Source organism: Microcaecilia unicolor, chromosome 9 (genome assembly GCF_901765095.1).
Source record: "Microcaecilia unicolor chromosome 9, aMicUni1.1, whole genome shotgun sequence".
NCBI lineage: Eukaryota > Metazoa > Chordata > Amphibia > Gymnophiona > Siphonopidae > Microcaecilia > Microcaecilia unicolor.
Genome location: NC_044039.1, coordinates 24,992,838 through 25,015,030, shown reverse-complemented (window position 1 = coordinate 25,015,030; position 22,193 = coordinate 24,992,838). Strand labels below are relative to the sequence as shown.

At 44.1% G+C, this 22,193-nt stretch overlaps 1 protein-coding gene across 2 annotated transcripts in view; it reads right to left on the bottom strand.

Moving 5' to 3' along the window:
• Positions 1 to 22,193, bottom strand: part of NEDD1 (NEDD1 gamma-tubulin ring complex targeting factor) — a 59,365-nt gene that overhangs the window by 15,035 nt on the left and 22,137 nt on the right. For both annotated transcript variants that reach the window (XM_030215085.1, XM_030215086.1), the window contains exons 9-13: positions 20,095 to 20,226; positions 12,184 to 12,231; positions 10,205 to 10,407; positions 4,556 to 4,712; positions 1,350 to 1,506 (exon numbers count right to left, since the gene is read on the bottom strand). In XM_030215085.1, the coding sequence (XP_030070945.1) occupies positions 1,350 to 1,506; positions 4,556 to 4,712; positions 10,205 to 10,407; positions 12,184 to 12,231; positions 20,095 to 20,226 (697 nt within the window). The remainder of the gene's footprint in view (positions 1 to 1,349; positions 1,507 to 4,555; positions 4,713 to 10,204; positions 10,408 to 12,183; positions 12,232 to 20,094; positions 20,227 to 22,193) is intronic.

Below are 22,193 nucleotides of genomic sequence, written 5' to 3'. Positions count from 1 at the left end.
TAAAGCAGGATATAAATCCTTGAAATAAGTAAATAATGCACATTAAACACCTGAGGCTGCAGGGCTACAGTGAATAAGACACCTCTACCTAGGACAGCCTCATTCACTACTGTCAATTGTTATCCATTTATACCTTCTTAGCATTATTTTTTTTTTGTTACATTTGTACCCCGCGCTTTCCCACTCATGGCAGGCTCAATGCGGTGGGCAATGGAGGGTTAAGTGACTTGCCCAGAGTCACAAGGAGCTGCCTGTGCCTGAAGTGGGAATGGAACTCAGTTCCTCAGTTCCCCAGGACCAAAGTCCACCACCCTAACCACTAGGCCACTCCTCCACTGTTGGTGCCATTTGAGATTCTACATGGAATGTTGTTGCTGTTGCTACTATTTGAGATTCTGGAATGTTGCTATTCCACTAGCAACATTCCATGTAGAAGCCTGCCCTTGCAGATCACCAACGCGGCCGCGCAGGCTTCTGCTTCTGTGAGTCTGACGTCCTGTGACTTGCCCAGAGTCCCAAGGAGCTGCCTGTGCCTGAAGTGGGAATCGAACTCAGTTCCTCAGTTCCCCAGGACCAAAGTCCACCACCCTAACCACTAGGCCACTCCTCCACTGTTGGTGCTATTTGAGATTCTACATGGAATGTTGTTGCTGTTGCTACTATTTGAGATTCTGGAATGTTGCTACTATTTGAGATTCTACATGGAATGTTGCTATTCCACTAGCAACATTCCATGTAGAAGCCTGCCCTTGCAGATTACCAACGCGGCCGCGCAGGCTTCTGCTTCTGTGAGTCTGACGTCCTGCAGGACGTCAGACTCACAGAAACAGAAGCCTGCGCAGCCTTCTACATGGAATGTTGCTAGTGGAATAGCAACATTCCATGTAGAATCTCCAATAGTAGCAACATTCCATGTAGAATCTCCAATAGTAGCAACATTCCTTGTAGAATCTCCAATAGTATCTATTTTATTTTTGTTATATTTGTACCCTGCGCTTTCCCACTCATGGCAAGCTCAATGCGGTGGGCAACGGAGGGTTAAGTGACTTGCCCAGAGTCACACAAGGAGCTGCCTGTGCCTGAAGTGGGAATCGAACTCAGTTCCTCAGTTCCCCAGGACCAAAGTCCACCACCCTAACCACTAGGCCCCTCCTCCACTCTCATGCGCAGACCAGATACACAATAAAAAAGCACAGTAAGCACTATCATACGTTCAACCTGAGCTGAAGGACCATCCAAAAGTACAAGGGCACCTCAATCCAGGGTGAGGAAGCACTGTCATTTTGTTCAACCGCAGACAGAGTGCAGCATGCTTTCCCGATTCCTGGTCATAAAAAAAAAAAAATTACCTGAAATCGTCCAGTGTCTCCTGTATCATATTTTTAATGAAATGGATCTGAATTGGTGTCAGGGGCGCACTTGTTCTGTCACTTCCGATAGTATCTGATATTTTTTCTGACAGTGTACTTGCAACGGCTGCAGTGACTGAGGTGCTGATCTTCGGACCTGTACAATACAATGAAGATTAGAAATAACAAATCAAAATAAGGAGGCATGTAAAAAAAATTGGGGGGGGGGGGGGGGTGAGAAGGGTTAGTAGTGAGTACAGGTTACAGTACAGGATTGGGACTCACGACATCTGAGATTTAATCCTGTTTTTTTGTTTTTCCACATTGTACATATAAGTACATAAGTAATGCCATACTGGGAAAAGACCAAGGGTCCATCGAGCCCAGCATCTTGTCCACGACAGCGGCCAATCCAGGCCAAGGGCACCTGGCGAGCTTCCCAAACGTACAAACATTCTATACGTTATTCCTGGAATTGTGGATTTTTCCAAGTCCGTTTAGTAGAGGTTTATGGACTTGTCCTTTAGGAAACCGTCCAACCCCTTTTTAAACTGGAAGAAGTCACCTAATCACCCTGTGCCCCAAACAGAGCTGATTGTTAATGTCATTCTCTCTAACTCTCTCAACTTCACAGGTTACTACATAGGGAGTACAAATGTTTATCTAGTGTCAAATACTGAGATGACTGAACGTATGCCCAAGGTGCACTTCCAGAATTCTGTTAGAATGAAAAATGTCAAAAGTATAAAATTACTCTGACTGCTAGAAAATATGGCTTGTCAAACACTGGAAATACAAGCCATATGGATGCACGCTTGGGTGGTTTCAGTGGAGACAAACTGAAATCCCACACTAAGAAAACTAAACGGTGATCTATATTTCCTAAATCTCTATTTTCATATAGATATTTACAGTATAAACTGTCAAAAAAAAAAAAAAAAAAAATTGCTCCTGCTAGCATGAGGAGCTAAATCCACGAGCAAGACTGAAGGAGAGAAACAGAAAATAATGTCGACCATACTAAACACAAAAAGGCAACATTCAAAGTCATTTCTATGAATAGAAAAAAAGTGCAGGTAAAAAGTATCCGTACTGCTTACAGTGTGGCTATTTTTACCTGCGGTCGAGAAGGGGTGGGACTGAGTTGAAGAAGAGTTTGTAATTTCAAAGCCCTGGGAACACACCTGTTTCCCTTTAAAAATGATCTTGCAGCGTACATACTAGCCACAGGGTCTCATGATTACCCTCAATCAGGGGTGTAAGCCAGATCTTGACGGGAGGGAGGGGGCACATTTTGACCTGCCTCCCTCCCGCCGCCACTTCCTCCCCCCTCCCGCGGCCGCTAATGCCTCCCCGCCATCCTCCTGCCGCCGCTGCCGCTCCCCACCCCCACCACCACTGCGAAGGTACCTTAGTTGGCAGGGGTCCCCAATCCCTGTCAGTTAAAGCGTTTGTCCTGCGCTGGTCACATGTTACCTGGCACCTTGTTCTGTTTTTAGTTGCTGTGCACGGTCATTTTAATGAAACTGAGCATGCGCGTTAATTGGCGTTAAGTGTTAATTGGCACTCATTAAAATTTACCTTTGCATCTGGCTGAGAGCTGTTCTATAAGGAATGGTGCCTAAATCCTACAGCATGTAGCTCACAAGGAGGCGTGGCCATGGGTCTATCAGGACATTCTGAAAAGTTTAATTCCGCATGCAACTTTTCAGATTGGCCAGCATTTTCGCCAGGTTTCAGCAGGCATAAACGGTGATGCCTACAATTGGGCGAGCGAATCGGTACTAAGCGCAATTCTATAAAGGATGCCCTTTATAGAACGGCGCTTAACACAGATTTTTTTATGGCACTGATCACCATTCATAGAATTTCCTCCTGTATGCCAATAGTAGACACATGGAGGGGCATAATCGAACGGGGCGCCCAAGTTTTCCTGAGGGTGTCCCCGCAGGACGGCCCTGTGAAGGGGCGGGGAAACCGCTATTATCGAAACAAGATAGGCGTCCATCTTTCGTTTCGATAATACGGTCGGGGACGCCCAAATCTCAACATTCAGGTTGACCTTAGAGATGGTCGTCCCCAGTTTTCGGCGATAATGGAAACCGAGGACGCCCATCTTAAAAACGACCAAATCCAAGCCATTTGGTCGTGGGAGGAGCCAGCATTCATAGTGCACTGGTCCCCCTCACATGCCAGGACACCAACCGGGCACCCTAGGGGGCACTGCAGTGGACGTCACAAATTGCTCCCAGGTGCATAGCTCCCTTACCTTCGGTGCTGAGCCCCCGAACTTTGGTTGTCCCCGCGACAGACTGCAGTTGAGGGCGCCCAAAAATCGGCTTTCAATTATGACGATTTGGGCGACCCTGAGAGAAGGACGCCCATCTCCCGATTTGTGTCGGAAGATGGGCGACCTTCTCTTTCGAAAATGCCCCTGCTAGTAGACTTGCAAAATGCCATGTAAAAACAGTACCACATTCCAGAGGCGTATCTGTGTGGGGCCACAGGGGCCTGGGCCCCCGCAGATTTTGCCCTGGACCCCCCTACCGCTGTCAACCCTCCCCGTTGCCGTTGTTTACCATTGCTGGCGGGGGACCCCAACCCCCCACCAGCCGAGGTCCGCTTGCCACCTTTTAAAGATATTTCTTCAGCTGGCGGGGGATCCCAACCCCCGCCAGCCAACCCGACGTCTTTAAAGTTCTTCTTCGGCCTCCGTGGCCGTGCTGTAGTTGACTATTCAATCCAGTTCGGAGTCTGACGTCCCAGCACGTTGTACGTGCAGGACAACGTGCTTGGACGTCAGACTCCGAACTGGATTGAATAGTCAACTACAGCACGGCCACGGAGGCCGAAGAAGAACTTTAAAGACGTTGGGTTGGCTGGCGGGGGTTGGGGTCCCCCGCCAGCAAAGGTAAACAACGGCAGCGGGGGAGGGTTGACGGCGGGGGGGGAGGGTGGAGAGTCGTTGGTGGGGAGGTTCTGGCAATAGCGGCAGTGGCGGGGGGGATCGTTGGGGGGGGGGCTAAAATGTGCCCCCTCTCTCTGGCTCTGGGCCCCCCTACCGCCAGAGTCCAGATACGCCCCTGCCACATTCACAGCAAAAACATACCATTTGCCTCAACAGTCTGAAGTCCAGTATTGACAGCAAATTTAATAAAGCACTGTTATCACAGACAAAAGTACAGGCTTTGATACTGTTCACTTACATGCCAAAGAAATACCATTTACTGGAGAATCACAGGTTAGTTGTACATGATTCTCTCTCCCTCTATTTTCATCTGTCTCTGGAGTCCTCATTATTATTGATGGCGGAGTGTAAAGATTTCCACCGGAATCCACGCTTGATGAACTTAATTTTGTAATCTTCCAATTCAAATATAAAAATAAGAAAAATATACAGTGTTACTCTGCCTTGTCATATCGTTTGGACCTGTCAGTTTTCTGCCTGCTCCTTTGAGCTTCTCCTCAACTGCAACTGGAGGCTGTCATCTGGCATTAAGGTAAAACACAAACAAGATCAATGAGCGTAGAAAACAGTAAGGAGATGGGGCCCACTTGAAGAACCAGAGAGACTTCATGACAACCAGCGTCTTCAGCACAAACAAAGTAACCCGACGTGGCCTGCTCGGACAGTGTTTCCCAACTCCAGTCCTGGAGTACCCCTTGCCAGTCAGGTTTTCAGGATATCCACAATGAACAGCAAACAAAAAAAGAGAAGCACTAGTTGGCCCTTTTACTAAGCTGCGTAGGCGCCTATGCGCACCCAAAGCGCATTAATTTGGAGTTACCGCCCGGCTACCGCAAGGCCTGAGCAGAAATTTTGTTTTTGATGCACGTTCGCTATGCACTCCGGAAAATAATTTTTAATTTCCCTGCGCGCAGCGGAAACCGGGCGGTAATCGCCATTCTACACGCGTAGATGATTGCCGCACGGTTACCGCGTGAGACCTTACCGCTAAGTCAATGGCTGACGGTAAGGTCTCAGACCCAAAATGGACACGTAACATAGTAAATGACGGCAGAAAAAGACCTGCATGGTCCATCCAGTCTGCCCAACAAGATAAACTCTTATGTGCTACTTTTTGTGTATACCTTACCTTGATTTTGTATCTGTCATTTTCAGGGCACAGACCGTATAAGTCTGCCCAGCACTATCCCCGCCTCCCAACCACCAGCCCCCCCCCCCCCCCCCCCCCCACCGGCTCTGGCACAGACCGCACAAGTCTGCCCAGCACTATCCTCGCCTCCCACCACCGGCTGGCTCTGCCACCCAATCTCGGTTAAGCTCCTTAGGATCCATTCCTTCTGAACAGGATTCCTTTATGTTTATCCCACGCGTGTTTGAATGGACACGTGCTGAATTTTATTTTGCCACACGTCCCATTTTCAGCAAAAATTTTAAAAAGGCCTTGTTTTTTCAGCAAAAATTTTAAAAAGGCCTTGTTGAAAGGCGCGCTAAGAAAAATGGATCTGTGCGCGCCCAAAACACGCGCCTCTACTAGCGCAGCCCATTTTTCGGCCACCAACAAAACAGAACAAAACCCAAGCAGACACTGTAAAGTCCAAATGGATTTTTTTTTTTTCCTAGATGAGTTTTGGACTTTTTCCAGTTCATTTCAGAAACTGTGAGTACAAATCAGCCTAATTCGCGTAAAAATATTTCAACGTACTTTACGCACATTAATTCAGAGGTTTTGTGTACATAAAACTGATAAAGGGGGGACGTTATCAACAGGGGCTACCATTAAGCCATGCTAGTTTACCAAAAAGTCCCATTTTACGCAAAGAGACCCTGTGCTACAATAGCACGGCTTGTAGTAAAGTAATTCAGGTTGATAACTTCCCTCTTTAAATAAGCATTAAAGCACATACCATGTTTCCCTGAAAATAGGACATCCTCCGAAAGTAAGACCTAGTAGAGGTCTTGCTGCAATTTGAAAATATAAGGCCTCCCCTGAAAATAAGACCTAGCAGGGGAGGCCTTATTTTTCGGGGAAACATCGGGGTCATCCCCCCACCCGAGATCGCCGGCTCCCCCCCTCAATCGGCGGCTCTCCCCGCCCTCAATCACTCCCCGAACTAACCAGGACGTCAGACTCAGAAACCAAACAAAGGAAGAAGACTTTGGCTGGAGGGGGATGGGGTCCCCCGCCAGCAAAGGTAGGCGACTGCAGGCGGGTGGGGGGGGGGGGGTGTCAGCAATGGCGGCGGGGGGGGGGGGACTAAAATGTGCCCCCTCACCTCCGGCTCTGGACCCCCCCCTCCCGCCGAAGTCAGGCTACACCCCTGGCATGTATATCCATGTATGATTTTGTAAGAGTTCAAAAAACAAGTCTTTCGACAAAGTTCCTCATGAAAAGACTCCTGAGAAAATCAAAAAATCATAGGATAGGCAGGAGGCAATGTCCTTCTATGGATTAGGAATTGGTTATTGGCTAGAAAACAGAGGGTAGGATTAAATGGCCATTTTTCTCACGGCAGGAGGGTGGAGTGCTGTAGGGGTCTATACTGGGGCCAGTGCTATTTAACGTAGTTATAAATGATCTGGAAAACGGAACAACTGAGGTGATTAAATTTGCAGATGACACAAAACTATTCAAAGTTGTCAAAATACACACGGATTGTGAAAAATTGCAGGAAGATCTTAGGAAACTGGAACACTGGCATCCGAAAGGCAGATGAAATTTAATGTGGACAAATGCAGTGATGCACACTGGGAATAATCCAAAACACAGTTACCTGATGCTAGGGTCCACCTTAGAAGTAAGCACCAAAACAAAGATCTAAGTGTCATTGTAGACAGTATACTGAAATCTTCTGCTCAGTATGCAGCGGCAGCCAAAAAAGCAACCAGGATGCTAGGAATTATGGAAAGGGATGGTAATGCCTCTGTATCACTCTATAGTGCAATCTCACTGAGTATTGTGTTCAATTCTAGTTGCCATATCTCAAAAAAAGATATAGTGGAATTAGAAAAGGTTCAAAGAAGAGCGACCAAAATGATAAAGAGGATGGATTTCCTCTTGTATGAGGAAAGGCTAAAGAGGTTAGGGCTCTTCAGCTTGAAAAAGAAATGGTTGAGGGGATATGATTGAGGTCTACAAAATCCTAAGTGTTGTAGAATGGGTAAAAGTGAATCGATTTTTCACTCTTTCAAAAAATACAAAGACCAGGGGACACTCACTGAAATTACAATGGAAATCATTTTAAAACAAATAGGAGGAAATATTTTTCCACTCCAAAATAGTTAAGCTACAGAATTTGTTGCCGGAGGATGTGGTAACAGCAGTTAGCATATCTGGGTTTAAAAAAAGGTTTGGACAAATCCATAGTCTGTTCTTGAGATGGCCATGGGGGAAGCCACTGCTTGCCCCGGGTTTGGTAGCATGGAATGTTGCTACTATTTGGGTTTCTGCCAGGCACTTGTGACCTGGATTGGCCACTGTTGGAAGCAGGATACTGAGCTAGATGGACCATTGGTCTGACCCAGTATGGCTAGTCTTATGTTCTTAAGTCAAGCAATGTACTTCACAAACCTTTTAAATACTCAGTAGCCTTAATCCACTGAGTAACAGTGGCTTTTCTAGGATTCACATTCTTTTTTCACTAGTCAAAAAACCTCCACAGTTTGAAAAAGATGCGTGTGTGTACTTGAGGCCAGCACCATGGGACATCTATTTCCTTCTAGCTGATAGGGCGGGCTACTGTAAAAACTAATTTTAAACAGCCACTGAGCCACCAAGCTGGCCTCTCTTTGTTGATAATGAGTCGTGAATTTTATTACATTTATAAAGAATGAAATAGTTGTTTTAAGGTCACGCCTTGCAACCTAATCTTCAGTCCACTGTCTCTGTAAGTCAGTGAGGCATTTTCAAGATGATTCACTGTTTGCATGAACAACTGGAACTATACACATTTTAAAAAAATCTATTTTACAGAAGAATATGAGTCTATCAGCTTCTTAAAATGAGTCTTCACAGAGACCTGCCCTATCAGCTAGGAGGAAATAGGTGTTCCATGGGGCTGGTCTCCAGTATACAAAGATCATAAACAGAATTGGGGACACTAGAGAAAATATTGGCTGAAATGTGTCACACAGGTCTACAAATCATAACCAAATGACAGCACAAAGCTATGAAACAGAACAGCGCAGTGTGCAATGATCGTTCACAAAGAAAGAAGCAGTACAGCTGACCAGCTGAAAACTGACATCTTTTTTATCAACTAAATAAATCAAAATCACCTGAACACAAAATGATATACTTTGTACACTGAACATGCTATGGTGATACTACTAAAATTATTCACTCAGGAGCCATCTGCAGGTGAAAAGGACACTCAGAAATTTGTTTACAATGCCAAATAAACTTGAAGCACACAGTGGACCTGTCCTTCACAGACTTTTCTATTACATGCATCAAGAGCTTTAATATGACATCCTCATACTGGTTTGCACTAACGGAGGCTGATATTCAAAAAAAAAAGCCTAAGGGTGAACAATCAGTGCCAAGTTCTAAACTCCTCCCCACCCACCCACCCCCGTCACGAACATAAATCCACCTCAGTTGCCACCTACTTTTTAGGAGAAAATGTTCTACAAGGACAATTTTGAAGTCTAACTCGCAAAGTCAGATTCCTAAAGCTTTTGGATTTCAGCCTCTTTATGTCCTATGAGATTAGTTGTGATTTAACTATACTTGGTAAAGTAGGGGGCCCTTTTACTATGCCGCGGTAGGTTCTACGTGCGTGCAGAGTGCCTCCAAATGAGACTAGCGCCAGGCCAGCACACCCTCCCGGCAGTAATTTCAGATTTAGTGCGCGCCCATAATGCCTGGATGAATTATTATTTCCTCTGACGCGCACCACTTCCGCCGGTAACCGGCACTTGGTGCGCGCTGACCTGTCACCACGCGTGTAGCGTGTGAGCTTTCACTGCTAGATCAATGGGTGGAGTTAAGGGCTCAGGCCAGTTTTGGCCTTGCACTGGTTTCATTTTTACCGCAGGCCCAATTCCCATTTTTTTTTTTTTTTTGTAGATGCGATAAAAACTGGCCTGGTGCGCGTTCAATACACGCGCCTACACCACCACAGGCCACTTTTTACCGCGGCTTAGTAAAAGGACCCCTAAGTGTCTTTTCTTTTGAGAATAATCAGAAGATTACAATACCCATTTTTATCCTATATAATAATTCTCACCTCCAACGTTCTATGCTTGGGACCGTGGCTCCCTGGCTGCAAGTGGTCTGCGAGGCAGACACGCACGGACGTCACTGACGTCACCACAGCAGATTCCAAGGCAAGGGGAGGAGTAGGGAATCACGCGCAGCGTGTTTCCCTATTCCTCCTACTGCCTCGAAATCAGCTGTCACCCCCCCCCCCCCCCCCCCACTATGGCCCCCTCGAAACCCACCCCCTCCCGCGAACCTGTCGATCCCCCCCCCCCCCCGGAACGCCGAAAACCGCACCCCCCCCCTCCCGCCGCTGTTGTGCACTACCTGCGGGTGGGTTCCTCAATCATCTTCTTAGAAAGTTTAACTCCGTGCGTCTGACGTCAGACGCACGCGTAGGAACTTCCAGACAAGATGATTGAAGAACCTACGGGAAGGTAGCACAACAACAGCGGCGGCGGCAGTTTTCGGCGTTCCGGGGGGGGGGGGGGGATCGACAGGTTCGCCGGAGGGGGTGGGTTTGCCTGCCTAAGGCCCGTTTCCTTGCCTACAGAAACGGGCCTTTTTTACTAGTTAAAGATAAATTATAGCTGATAATAGAAGTGCAAGCTGACTCCTGTCATGGCAGAAATTTGCTTAGACACTTTTTTTTTTTTACACAAAAGAGTTAAGCACGATGCAGTCTACCTGCTTTAGTGGTTCTCTAGGCAATTGCTTTGCAGGAGATGTTTTCTGAGTCTTGGCATTTGTATCCTGATTTTCATCCTCTTCTTTAATGGGAGATGCACCAAAAAAGCACAGTGGTGAAGACTGGGTCCCGTGTGCAACACCACCTGTAGGATTTCTTCTTATGGAAGACAAAGCACCAAACTGCTGTACAAAGCCTAGAGCTGCAAAAGAAGAAAAAACAAAAAAAACTTCTATTACCTTGATTAGCTGAAAACTGTGCTGAACGTGCCTTAATTTTTCTATCCCATGTGAGCTATGATTACACACAGGCTGTTAACTTATTTTCTTCAATTTGGTTAATATTTTCTACATATTTATTGTGTGGAGGAGTGGCCTAGTGGTTAGGGTGGTGGACTTTGGTCCTGAGGAACTGAGTTCGATTCCCACTTCAGGCACAGGCAGCTCCTTGTGACTCTGGGCAAGTCACTTAACCCTCCAATGCACCATGTAAGTCGCATTGAGCCTGCCATGAGTGGGAAAGTGCAGGGTACAAATATAACAAAAATAAAATAGATACTATTGGAGATTCTACATGGAATGTTGCTACTATTGGAGATTCTACATGGAATGTTGCTATTCCACTAGCAACATTCCATGTAGAAGGCTGCGCAGGCTTCTGTTTCTGTGAGACTCACAGAAGCAGAAGCCTGCGCGGCCACATTGGTGATCAGCAAGGGCCGACTTCTACATGGAATGTTGCTAGTGGAATAGCAACATTCCATGTAGAATCTCAAATAGTAGCAACAGTGGAGGAGTGGCCTAGTGGTTAGGACTTTGGTCCTGGGGAACTGAGTTTGATTCCCACTTCAGGCACAGGCAGCTCCTTGTAACTCAGGGCAAGTCACTTAACCCTCCATTGCCCCTGGTACAAATAAGTACCTGTATACAATATGTAAGCTGCATTGAGCCTGCCATGACTGGGAAAGCGCGGGGTACAAATGTAACAAAAATAACAAAAAAAAATAACAAATTTATGCAATATGTTTCAAACTCAAATAAAATAAATGTATCCAATAAAGGATGCAGATCAGGAAACCAGGTTCATCTTTATCTTTGATCATGTTTTTCTGGCAAATGAAGCTACACTGTACAAACTGTGTTAAATATGAGCCATAACATTAGCATTACAACCCATACTTTTGCAAAAATTAGTCTTGAAAGATTCTGTAGCAATGACAGGCTCATTCTTCACTGCTCTATTCATAAGAGGAAATGTCTAGTAACAAAACACCAAGCTGGGGCAGTGGATCAATACAGGAACAAAGGGATGAATATCACTTATTTAGACGTCAGCTGTGCCTCCAGTGCATTTAAATGGTCTTGGAGGTGATCACACCAGGACCTTAGCATGAGCAGGATAAGAAGCAGGGTAAAGTGAGGGGCTGAAGGTATCTCACACATCAACCAATGGCTTTCAAATCATGCCCTGCATTATACATCTCTTTTCTAACCCAAGATCAATTCCTATGCCACTTAAGTTTGGTATTATGGATTGAAATGACAACAACAGAATAAAGTCACTGCAGGTAGTTGACCTAAAACCTAACCTGACCACTGAAAGCAAACCATCGGAAATGTTGGGCCCATTCAGAATGCTGTCTAGCGTGCTTTTTCCCTATTTTGAGGTAATTTGCTTTTAATACTTATGTCTTAAGATTAAGCTTTCAGACACACTAAAGCAAATGGAACATAAAAACGTTTACCGTATTTTTGCGCATATAGGACTAGATTCGGTAAATGGCGCTGAAATAAACCAACGCAGAGCGCTATTTCTAGAATAGCACAACTGAAACCTAGTGTAAATCCTCACATGTAAGTTAGGCGCAGATCCCGGTATTCAGTAATACTACGAGCATCTTTCGCCCACACACACAAATACATTTTATATGGTAAGGGCCCATATATAAATCTATTAAAAAAAAAAAAAAAGTACATACCATCTTCTTTAGCTGCCAAGTCTTCACTTGCCTTATAAGCACCAGTATCTGAAAAGACAGATATTCACATAAGAGAATTTTCATTTTCTTTAGCCAATGTGTTCTGTATTCAGTCTCTCTTGAAAAAATAAAAAAAAACAAGCCCAAGAAGGTACTCATCTGCATGGTTAACGCCCCCTCTCCCCCCCCCCCCCCCCAAAAAAAATATCCATTGCATCTGAGCAAAATTGAACTTCAAATCATTATTTTTAACAGCCCTACTATAAAAATCCCCCTGAACACTCCATGGTGGCAACCACACAGTTAAGAGTTATATATTACACTCATTACACCTATTATTTCACATTTACATGAACCAATCAGAATCCATTCCACAGGATGTAACTGACATCACCGTTCCGACACATGGTTGCTACTGAAGGCTACAAAGAAATGCAGAGAAACAGCTTCAAGAGAGCTCAAAGTAATGACTGGAAAGAAATTTGTTTCTGGCCGAGGGTAAATACTTAACGTACACTACAAAATACATAAAAAGGTACAGTTCTTTATAAAAAAAAAAATAGAAAAAAATCAGGACATAAACAGTTCAGAGTTTGTACTAAGTGAACTGGATTGATTTGAATAAAAGGCAAATTCCAACTTGCCCGGTGGGAGGAGACATCGTGCTATTGCACAAACATCTGTTCACTGTGGGTGGGTATGTATGTATGTAATATTATTATTAGCATTTGTATAGCGCTACCAGACGCACGCAGCGCTGAACACCTGACTCAGAGAGACAGTCCTTGCTCAACAGAGCTTACAAGCTAAAATAATACAGACAGACAAGACAATTAAGGGCGAGGGAAGTACTGGGTGAGAAGGAACAAGGGGAGGGCAACTGAGTAGTGGTTAGGAGCCAAAACGTTCCATCTAGAATCTCAATAGTAGCAACATTCCATGTTCCACTGCATTAACCACTAGGCTACTCCTTCACTAGCAACATTCCATGTAGAAGCCTGCCCTTGCAGATCAGCAATGCGGCCACGCAGGCTTCTGTTTCTGTGAGTCTGACGTCCTGCACGTACGTGCAGGACGTCAGACTCACAGAAACAGAAGCCTGCGCGGCCGCGTTGCTCATCTGCAAGGGCAGGCTTCTACATGGAATGTTATTATTATTAACATTTGTATAGCGCTACCAGACGCACGCAGCGCTGAACACCTGACACAGAGAGACAGTCCTTGCTCAACAGAGCTTACAATCTAAAATAATACAGACAGACAAGACAATTAAGGGCGAGAGAAGTACTGGGTGAGAAGGAACAAGGGGAGGGCAATTGAGTAGTGGCTAGGAGCCAAAACGTTCCATCTAGAATCTCAATAGTAGCAACATTCCATGTTCCACTGCATTAACCACTAGGCTACTCTTTCACTAGCAACATTCCATGTAGAAGCCTGCCCTTGCAGATCAGCAATGCGGCCGCGCAGGCTTCTGTTTCTGTGAGTCTGACGTCCTGCACGTACGTGCAGGACGTCAGACTCACAGAAACAGAAGCCTGCGCGGCCGCGTTGCTCATCTGCAAGGGCAGGCTTCTACATGGAATGTTATTATTACTAACATTTGTATAGTGCTACCAGACGTACGTAGCGCTGAACACCTGACACAGACAAACAGTCCCTGCTCGATAGAGCTTACAATCTAAAAATACAGACAGACAAGACAATTAAGGGCGAGGGAAGTACTGGGTGAGAAGGAACAAGGGGAGGGCAATTGAGTAGTGGCTAGGAGCCAAAAGCAGTGGTGAAAAGGTGGGTTTTCAGCATAGATTTAAAAACAGGTAGACATGGAGCTAGACGTACAGACTTAAGAAGTCTATTCCAGGCATAAGGTGCCGCGAGGGAAAAGGAACGAAGTCTGGAGTTAGCAGTGGAGGAGAACTGTCTGTCATGCTAGTCGAGAACTGAACCCAGCGTGAAAGGGGTTGCACAACTTGTAAGAGAGATATTAAGTAAAACTAATTGCTTTGTCTTACAACAAATAATGTACCTAAGAAACACATACCATAGAAAAGTCTGAAAATAAATGACTTCTCTAATCACAATATGGTTCTCTTTTCAGTTGCCACTAGCAACCAATTAAAACTGCTCCTTACAATACCAGTGATGATATCCTCAGGAAATGAATAATTCAAGAGATAGGAGCAGTACCATACTGTGGATTGATAACTGGTTAAAAGACAGGAAACAAAGAGTATAAATAAATGGTCAGTTTTTCCCGCTGAAGATAATAATGAAGGGTGTTAGGGGTCTGTACTGGGACCTGCATTTAACTTATTAATTAATGATGAGAAAAATTATTCAAAGATGAGCTGAGGGTTAGGAGTTGCAGGTATCTAGATTAAAAGGGTCCTTTTACAAAGCCGCGTAGGCGCCTACACGTGCCAAATTGGAGTTACCGCATAGCCCTTGCGGTAATTACAATTTTGGCGCGCGTCTGCTACGCGTGTCTGAAAAATATATTTTTATTTTCTGGTGCGCGTAACAGACGCGCGTAGGTCATTGCCGCCCAGATTCTTTACCACTAGGTCTATGGCTGGCGGTAACCCACGCCTACACTACCACAAGCCATTTTTCAGCACGTCTTTGTACAAGAAGCCCTAAATTTACCACGAACGAGTGCAAGTAATAAACACAGCAACAGTGAAAATGATAGCAAATAAACCCCATATGGTCTATCCAGTCTGCAAATATATACCAAATACTACGCTCTACAACCCCATCCTTTCCCTTAGACATCCTCTGTTCTTGTCTCATGCTTTCTTGCATTCAGATACTGCCCTCGCCTCCATCACTGCCAATGGGCATCTCAGCATTTACAGCCAGCTGATTTTTACCACAAGCTAAAAACGCTAGAACAGTTGTAAAAGGTCACAAGGAGCGAAAGTGGGATTTGAACCTGGCTTCTCTGGTTCACAGTAGCTGCTCCAGCTATTAGGTGATTCCCCCACTAGAAATGTCACCTTTTCCAGCAGTAGTTTTCTTAAGAGAAAATTTTAAAACTTCTGTTTCACGGCAGTGATCCACGCCGACTTATACGAAGCCACATGGAAGCACAGACCGACCCCCTCTTATATACCAAAACTGGTGACCATCTGATTGGATATCCTGAAAAGCTCAACCAAACTGAATATGTAATGAGATCAATCTGCATAAACTGGAGACTAACATATGCAAATTTCTCATGCATATCAATTATGGATATCCTGACAACCCAACTTGCTGTGGGTCCCCAGCAAAGGTTTGGGATGCCTGCTAAATACAGTTGATCAGAATTCTCTTACATAAGTACATAAGTATTGCCATACTGGGACTGACCAAAGGTCCATCAAGCCCAGCATCCTTTTTCTAACAGTGGACAATCCAGGTCCCATGTACCTGGCAAAATCCCCAAAAAAGTACAAAACATTTTATGTTGCTTATTCTAGAAATAAGCAGTGGATTTTCCCCAAGTCCATTTTAATAATGCTCTATGGACTTTTCCTTTAGGATGACATCCAAACTTTTTTTTTAAACCCTGCTAAGCTAACTGCTTTTAATACATTCTCTGGCAACGAATTCCAGAGTTTAATTACATGTTGAGTGAAGAAAATATTTCTCTGATTAGTTTTAAATGTACTACTTTGTAGGTTCATCGCATGCCCCCTAGTGCTAGTATTTTTGGAAAGTGTGATAAGGAAGAGGCTGTCCTACCCTGGTTGGGCCCCTAGAGGGCGCGGACCCCCTAAAATGTCCAGGGAGAAGGGCTGGGGTGAGTTGCTGAAGGGAGCCAGAAAGGGGAGGTATAGCTGGAGGTCGCTAGGACCGGGGAGAGTCCTGGAGGTGGAAACAGGTGCAGCAGGTTATGGGCTGGGTCCTGTTTGGTCATTAACCACTTAATACCCCACCAGAGGGTGAGGGGGAGAGAAGAGCTGGCAACCAGAGGAAGAGGGCTGGTAACTGAAGCAGAGGGATCCCCATGAGAAGTACTGGCTGAGCCCTATGGCCTGGTGATGAAAAGACTGTGTCTAGAACAGTGAAGGGGTACTGTGTGTCCCAGAGGAAGAGACGGTGTGTCTAGAGCTGGGTGCTACAAGGAGGGACTGTGTGTCCAGGGACTGAGTTAGTACTGAGCCCAAATGCCTGTGTGAGAGGGCTCAGGGGGAAGAAATCCATGGATATTGAACTGTGCAAGAAGAAATGTTTAAAAGGGAAGATTGCACTGAGTAGAAAGAAATGAAATGTTTAAGCTGGAAGAACTGTTTAAGCTTGGGAAAGTGTTTTAAGCTAAAAGAAGAAATGGTTAAGCTGGAAGAACTGTTTAAGCTTGGGAAAGTGTTTTAAGCTAAAAGAAGAAATGGTTAAGCTGGAAGAACTGTTTAAGCTTGGGAAAGTGTTTTAAGCTAAAAGAAGAAATGGTTAAGCTGGAAGAACTGTTTAAGCTTGGGAAAGTGTTTTAAGCTAAAAGAAGAAATGGTTAAGCTGGAAGAACTGTTTAAGCTTGGGAAAGTGTTTTAAGCTAAAAGAAGAAATGGTTAAGCTGGAAGAACGGTTTAAGCTTGGGAAAGTGTTTTAAGCTAAAAGAAGAAATGGTTAAGCTGGAAGAATGGTTTAAGCTTGTGAAAGTGTTTTAAGCTAAAAGAAGTGTGCCCCAGAGGCTGGAATAAAGATGTGTTTGAAAATAGCCTGATTGGTGAGACCTGACTATGCTGACTATGTTTGCCTTGTGAGAAGCAGGTCACCCTGAGCAGAAAAGGGTAGTAGATTAATTTGCATAAAATCTGCATATTGAGAACCAGCTCACCCTGAGTGAAAGAGGGATCTGGGATCCTGAGGTGGGAGCTTCATCATCACAGTAGCCTCATCATTTTTCACAAAAGAACAAGCGATTCACGCCTACCCGTTCAACTCCACTCAGTATTTTACAGACCTCTATCATATCTCCCCTCAGCCGTCTTTTATTCAAGCTGAAGAGCCCTAGCCACTTCAGCCTTTCCACATAGGGAAGTTGTCCTATCCCCTTTATCATTTTCATCGCCCTTCACCGTATCTTTTCTAATACCACTATATGTTTTTTCAGATGCAGTGACCAGAATTGAACACAATATTCAAGGTGCAGTTTCACCATGGAGCGATACAAACATTATAACATCCTCATTTTTGTTTTCCATTCCCTTTCTAACATTCTATTTGCTTTCCTAGCCGCCACCGCCACACACTGAGCAGAGGGTTTCAACATATCATCGACGACGACGCCTAGATCCCTTTCCTTGTCGGTGACTCTTAATGTGGAACCTTGTATTACATAGCTATAATTCGGGTTCCTCTTTCCCACATGCAGCACTTTGCACTTGCTCACATTAAACGTCATCTGCCATTTAGACGCCCAGTCTTCCAGTCTCGTAAGGTCCTCATCCTCTTGCGATTTAATAACTTTGAATAACTTTGTGTCATCAGCAAATTTAATTACCTCACTAGTTACTCCCCTCTCTCGATCATTTATAAATATGTTAAAAAGCAGCAGTCCCAGCACAGACCCCTGGGGAACCCCATATCTACCCTTCTCCGTTGAGAATACTGACCATTTAACCCTACTCTCTGTTTTTTATCTTTTAACCAGTTTTTAATCCACAATAGGACACTACCTCCTATCCCATGACTTTCCAATTCCCTCTGGAATCTTGTCCAACAACTTTTGAAAATCTAGATCAAAAGGAAGCTACTAGTAATCAGTGGCGTAGCCACAGGTGGGCCTGGGTGGGCCAAGGCCCACCCAGTTAGGGCTCAGGCTCACCCAACAGTAGCACATGTTTAGCAGTAGCTGTTGGGGATCCCAAGCTCTACCAGCTGAAGACTTCCCCCTGATGGTAACAAAAATGCTGCTCTCCACGATACTGGTACCTGCACATGCTCAATTTTCAGTTCATGCCTGCTGCAGACTGCCAAGGTGGGGAGAAGCTGGTGTGTGGGGTGGGGGAGGACACTTGTTGCCCACCCACTTCTTGCCTAGGCCCACCCAAAATCTGCTGTCTGGCTACGCCCCTTCTAGTAATACAATTGAATGTTTTCTCTCAATTTCAGGGCTTAGTAATGAGAGTCAATGCCTTGCTTGTCTCTGTAAAAGAGGCTGAATCAAGCTTTATATGGATTTTGATGTACCACTTCCTAATTGTGCATGATGTATATTTAAAAAGGAAAATTAAAAATAAACTATGGCTGTGCTTTAAAATGTGCATTTCAAAGAAAATTATCAAGAAATCGTTTTTTAAAAATATACTAAATTAAAATGCAGCAAAGAAACTTTTCTTCTAATGTTTCCAGGTTAATTAAAAAAAATTTTAATTGTTGCTTTACAGTTGTGTGTGTGTGATTATTTTAAGCAATTTCCTTTTTCCTTAAGCCCCTGGGTTTTACATGCGCCTTGGCTGCCTGGTTATATAAGAAGTTGAGCAATTAGCAAAGATATGTTTCTTATCAACACAGAAAACAGCCAATAAGACAGAAGCTACCAAAGCAATTAGAAGATGCCTCCAGAAATGCTCATCCATCTGAACACTACTTAATGAACCTTTATTAAAATCTACCAGATCACAGCAAATTCAGTCAGAGCCAAGGAGATGTCAGTCACACAGACAGTGTTTTGCACCCCCCGCCCCAACTCCATTCCTATCAGAGGCCTACCAAATAGCTTATCTACTTACGGGGGAAAGTATTTTGCTATGTGTAAACTCTCTTTTACCTGTGGAAAAGAGCTTTTATAAACATTGCAGGGTGGTAGACTTAGGAGTAACATCAGGAAGTACTTTTCAAAGAGAGGGTGCTGGATGCCTGGAATGCTCTCCCGAGGGAGGTAGTGGAGATGAAAACAGTGAGGGAATGCAAAAACCCATGGAATAAATACAAAAGGATCCTTAAATGGAAAAGGGATGGAATCAAAACAAAACTGAAGGCCAGTACTGGGCAGACTTCTAAAGTCTTGTCCCAAATATGGCAAAACAGGGCAGACTTCCAAAAGCGGGATCGGCACCTGGCCAGTTAAATGCCCCATAACCAGCAATCTGCAAATTTTCAATGGGACACGGCCAGCCATTACCTGCTGAAAATTTGTGGCTAGCAGAGAGCGGATAGCCGGTTATATCACACAATATAACTAGCTATCCATCGATTTTCAACGCATCGCCGGCTAAGTTTGGCGGCCACATTTGGCTGCATGAATACCAGGGGTAAGGAAACAAGGCAGCAATCGCTCTAAAATATCCACCGTGGAATGAAAGAAAAAAAAAAAGCAGACCTTACTGAAGAAAACACAGTCTTTAGTGAGTTGTTTCAAAGCTCCAGGAACTTACAAACAGAGGTGCCCGACATAGCCATGTTTCGCCGAAAGTACAGGCTGCATCAGGGGCAATAAAAACCAGCTGGTGCTAGCCTAAAAACTCCACCACCACTGATCAGCTATATGCACAAACAAATGTTATTGGGTGCCAGTTATTGATGGTTAAGAGCTCGTTAGTCAATAAATTTCCACGCACATCTCGGGAGCGCTAGCAAATCTGGATGCTATATATAGGATACAGGGGAGTGTGTATTTTACAGGTGGAGTCTGGGTGGGATTCATATGTGCAAAATTTACTGTACATTATCTCTGATTATTAATGCACACACACCAGCTCTATAGAAGGGATAAGTGCACACACCTGACTTACAGGCCATGTATACTCGTGGTTACACCAGTATTCTATAAAGGAAAGTTGGCGTCTAGGTTCCTTTTTAGAATAAGCCCATCCAGGGGCCCAGTTATATAACTGTTTCACCATATGACAATGTGCAGGATTGGAAACCTGGTTAAGAACCGTCTCTGCGGAAAACACTAAAAAGTCCCAAGCACTGATAACTTACCATCTCTGACTGGAGAGAACATATCGCCTAAGCTGCTTCTTCCAAATGAATCCAAGTTTTTCAAATCTGAACCTTTTGTATAGTCAGTCTCCTTGGATGGAATTACATCGAGGCTGGTGCTCCGAGGTACGCCTTCAACAGAACAACATTGTCAGGACACTTACAGCCTTGTGAAATAAAATTGCATATCATGTCAAACAAATTACAGTCCTTCCTGACAGGAAATCTGTTTACCAGACATCTAGAAACTAACCTTCTGGAACACAAAGGAAATGGCGACTACTAATTACATTTGACACATCTGTAAAGTCGCCTTGGCAAAAAATAAATAAATAAAAAAATACTACAATCAACTCTCCTAAATTTTAATTGCTATACAACTCTGGCGGTCACCCCAAGGAAAATAATTATACTACATACTGCATCTTCCACAAATATTTATATGTCACCAGAGATCAGCAAAGCCCAAAGCTGAACATGACTTTACAGAAGCATAAAAAGAAAGGACTAAATACAGTAAAACACATTTCAGCTTGATCCAGAGATCCTTTTTCTATTTAAAAATTCCAATACTTAAAAAAAAAAAAAAAAAAAAAAAGTTACATAAGTATTGCCACACTGGAACAGACCAAATTTAATAATGGCCGCAGGACTTTTCCTTTAGGAAGCCGTCCAGACCCTTTTTAAACCCCGCTAAGCTAACCACCTTTACCACATTCTCTGGCAATGAATTCCATTACAATTTTGGTTAAACAGGGAAAGCACATCCCGTACCACAACAATGTATAAAATTAAAGGCATTAAATTTCACCAAGTTAATATAAAAATAATTAAGACCTTAATGTAGCACACCCTAAACTACCCTCCTGCACTGTTTCATTCAACAATTACTCATCCCAAACCCTAGAAAATAAGACACTTTTTAAGACTGGACTCAGCCATGATTCCCCACACTGTAAAGGAATGGTCACTTTGGCATGACATCCTAGTATTGGCTTGATTTGATTTTAAAATGTAACAAGGAAACAGTGAAGGTATCTTTTGGTTATTTATTATTGCTACATTTGTATCCCACATTTTCCCACCTTTTGCAGGCTCAATGTGGTTCACATATAACCGTTAACGGCGTTAGCCGATTATGGTCTGAACATAGGAAACAGTTGGGGAGAACTTAGAGAGGGAGAGGGGGAAGAAGAGTCAGGTAATGTCCGCTACGGTCTTTGGTCGTATTGTGTCGCAAGTTACCGGTATTTTTATGTTGGGTCAGTGGGGTATACTTTAAATGGTGTGTTCATTTGTATTCAGCTACTTGATATAATTTGTTCTAAGAGCAGTTGCAGTCCTATTGCTCGGCTCATCTTTCATCTCAAAAAAGATACCGTGGAATTAGAAACAGTACAGAGAAGGGTAACAAAAATGATAAAGGGGATGGGATGACTTCCCTACGAGGAAAGGCTAAAGTGGCTAGTGCTGTTCAGCTTGGAGAAAAGACGGCTGAGGGGAGATATGACAGGTCTACAAAATAATGAGTGGAGTGGAACGGGTAGACGTGAATCAAATTGTTTACTCTTTCCAAAAATACTAGGACTAGGGGGCACGTAATGAAGCTACAAAACAGTAATTTTCAAACAAATCAGAGAAAATATTTCTTCACTCAACGTGTAATTAAACTCTGGAATTCGCTGCCACAGAATGTTGTAAAAGCAGTTAGCTTAGCGGTGTTTAAAAAAGGTTTGGCTAACTTCCTAAAAGAAAAATCCATAAGCCATTATTAACATGACCTTGGGGAAAATCCATTGCTTATTTCTAGGATAAGCACCATAAAATGTATTGTACTGTTTTGGGATCTTGCCGGGTACTTGTGACCTAGGTTGGTCACTATCAGAAACAGGATACTGGGCTTGACGGACCTTCGGTCTGTCCCAGTATAACAAATGCTTACTTTCTCATGTCACCATGTGTCAGACTTGTGAGTTCTTGTACCAAGTAGAGCGTTGCTGAGACCGGTACTTGGACAAGGTTCTGCTTGGCGGCTGGACAACCCCGAGTTTCACCTGTGCTGACTGCCGTTCCCCAGAGGTTGAGCCCCTAGGTGTGGG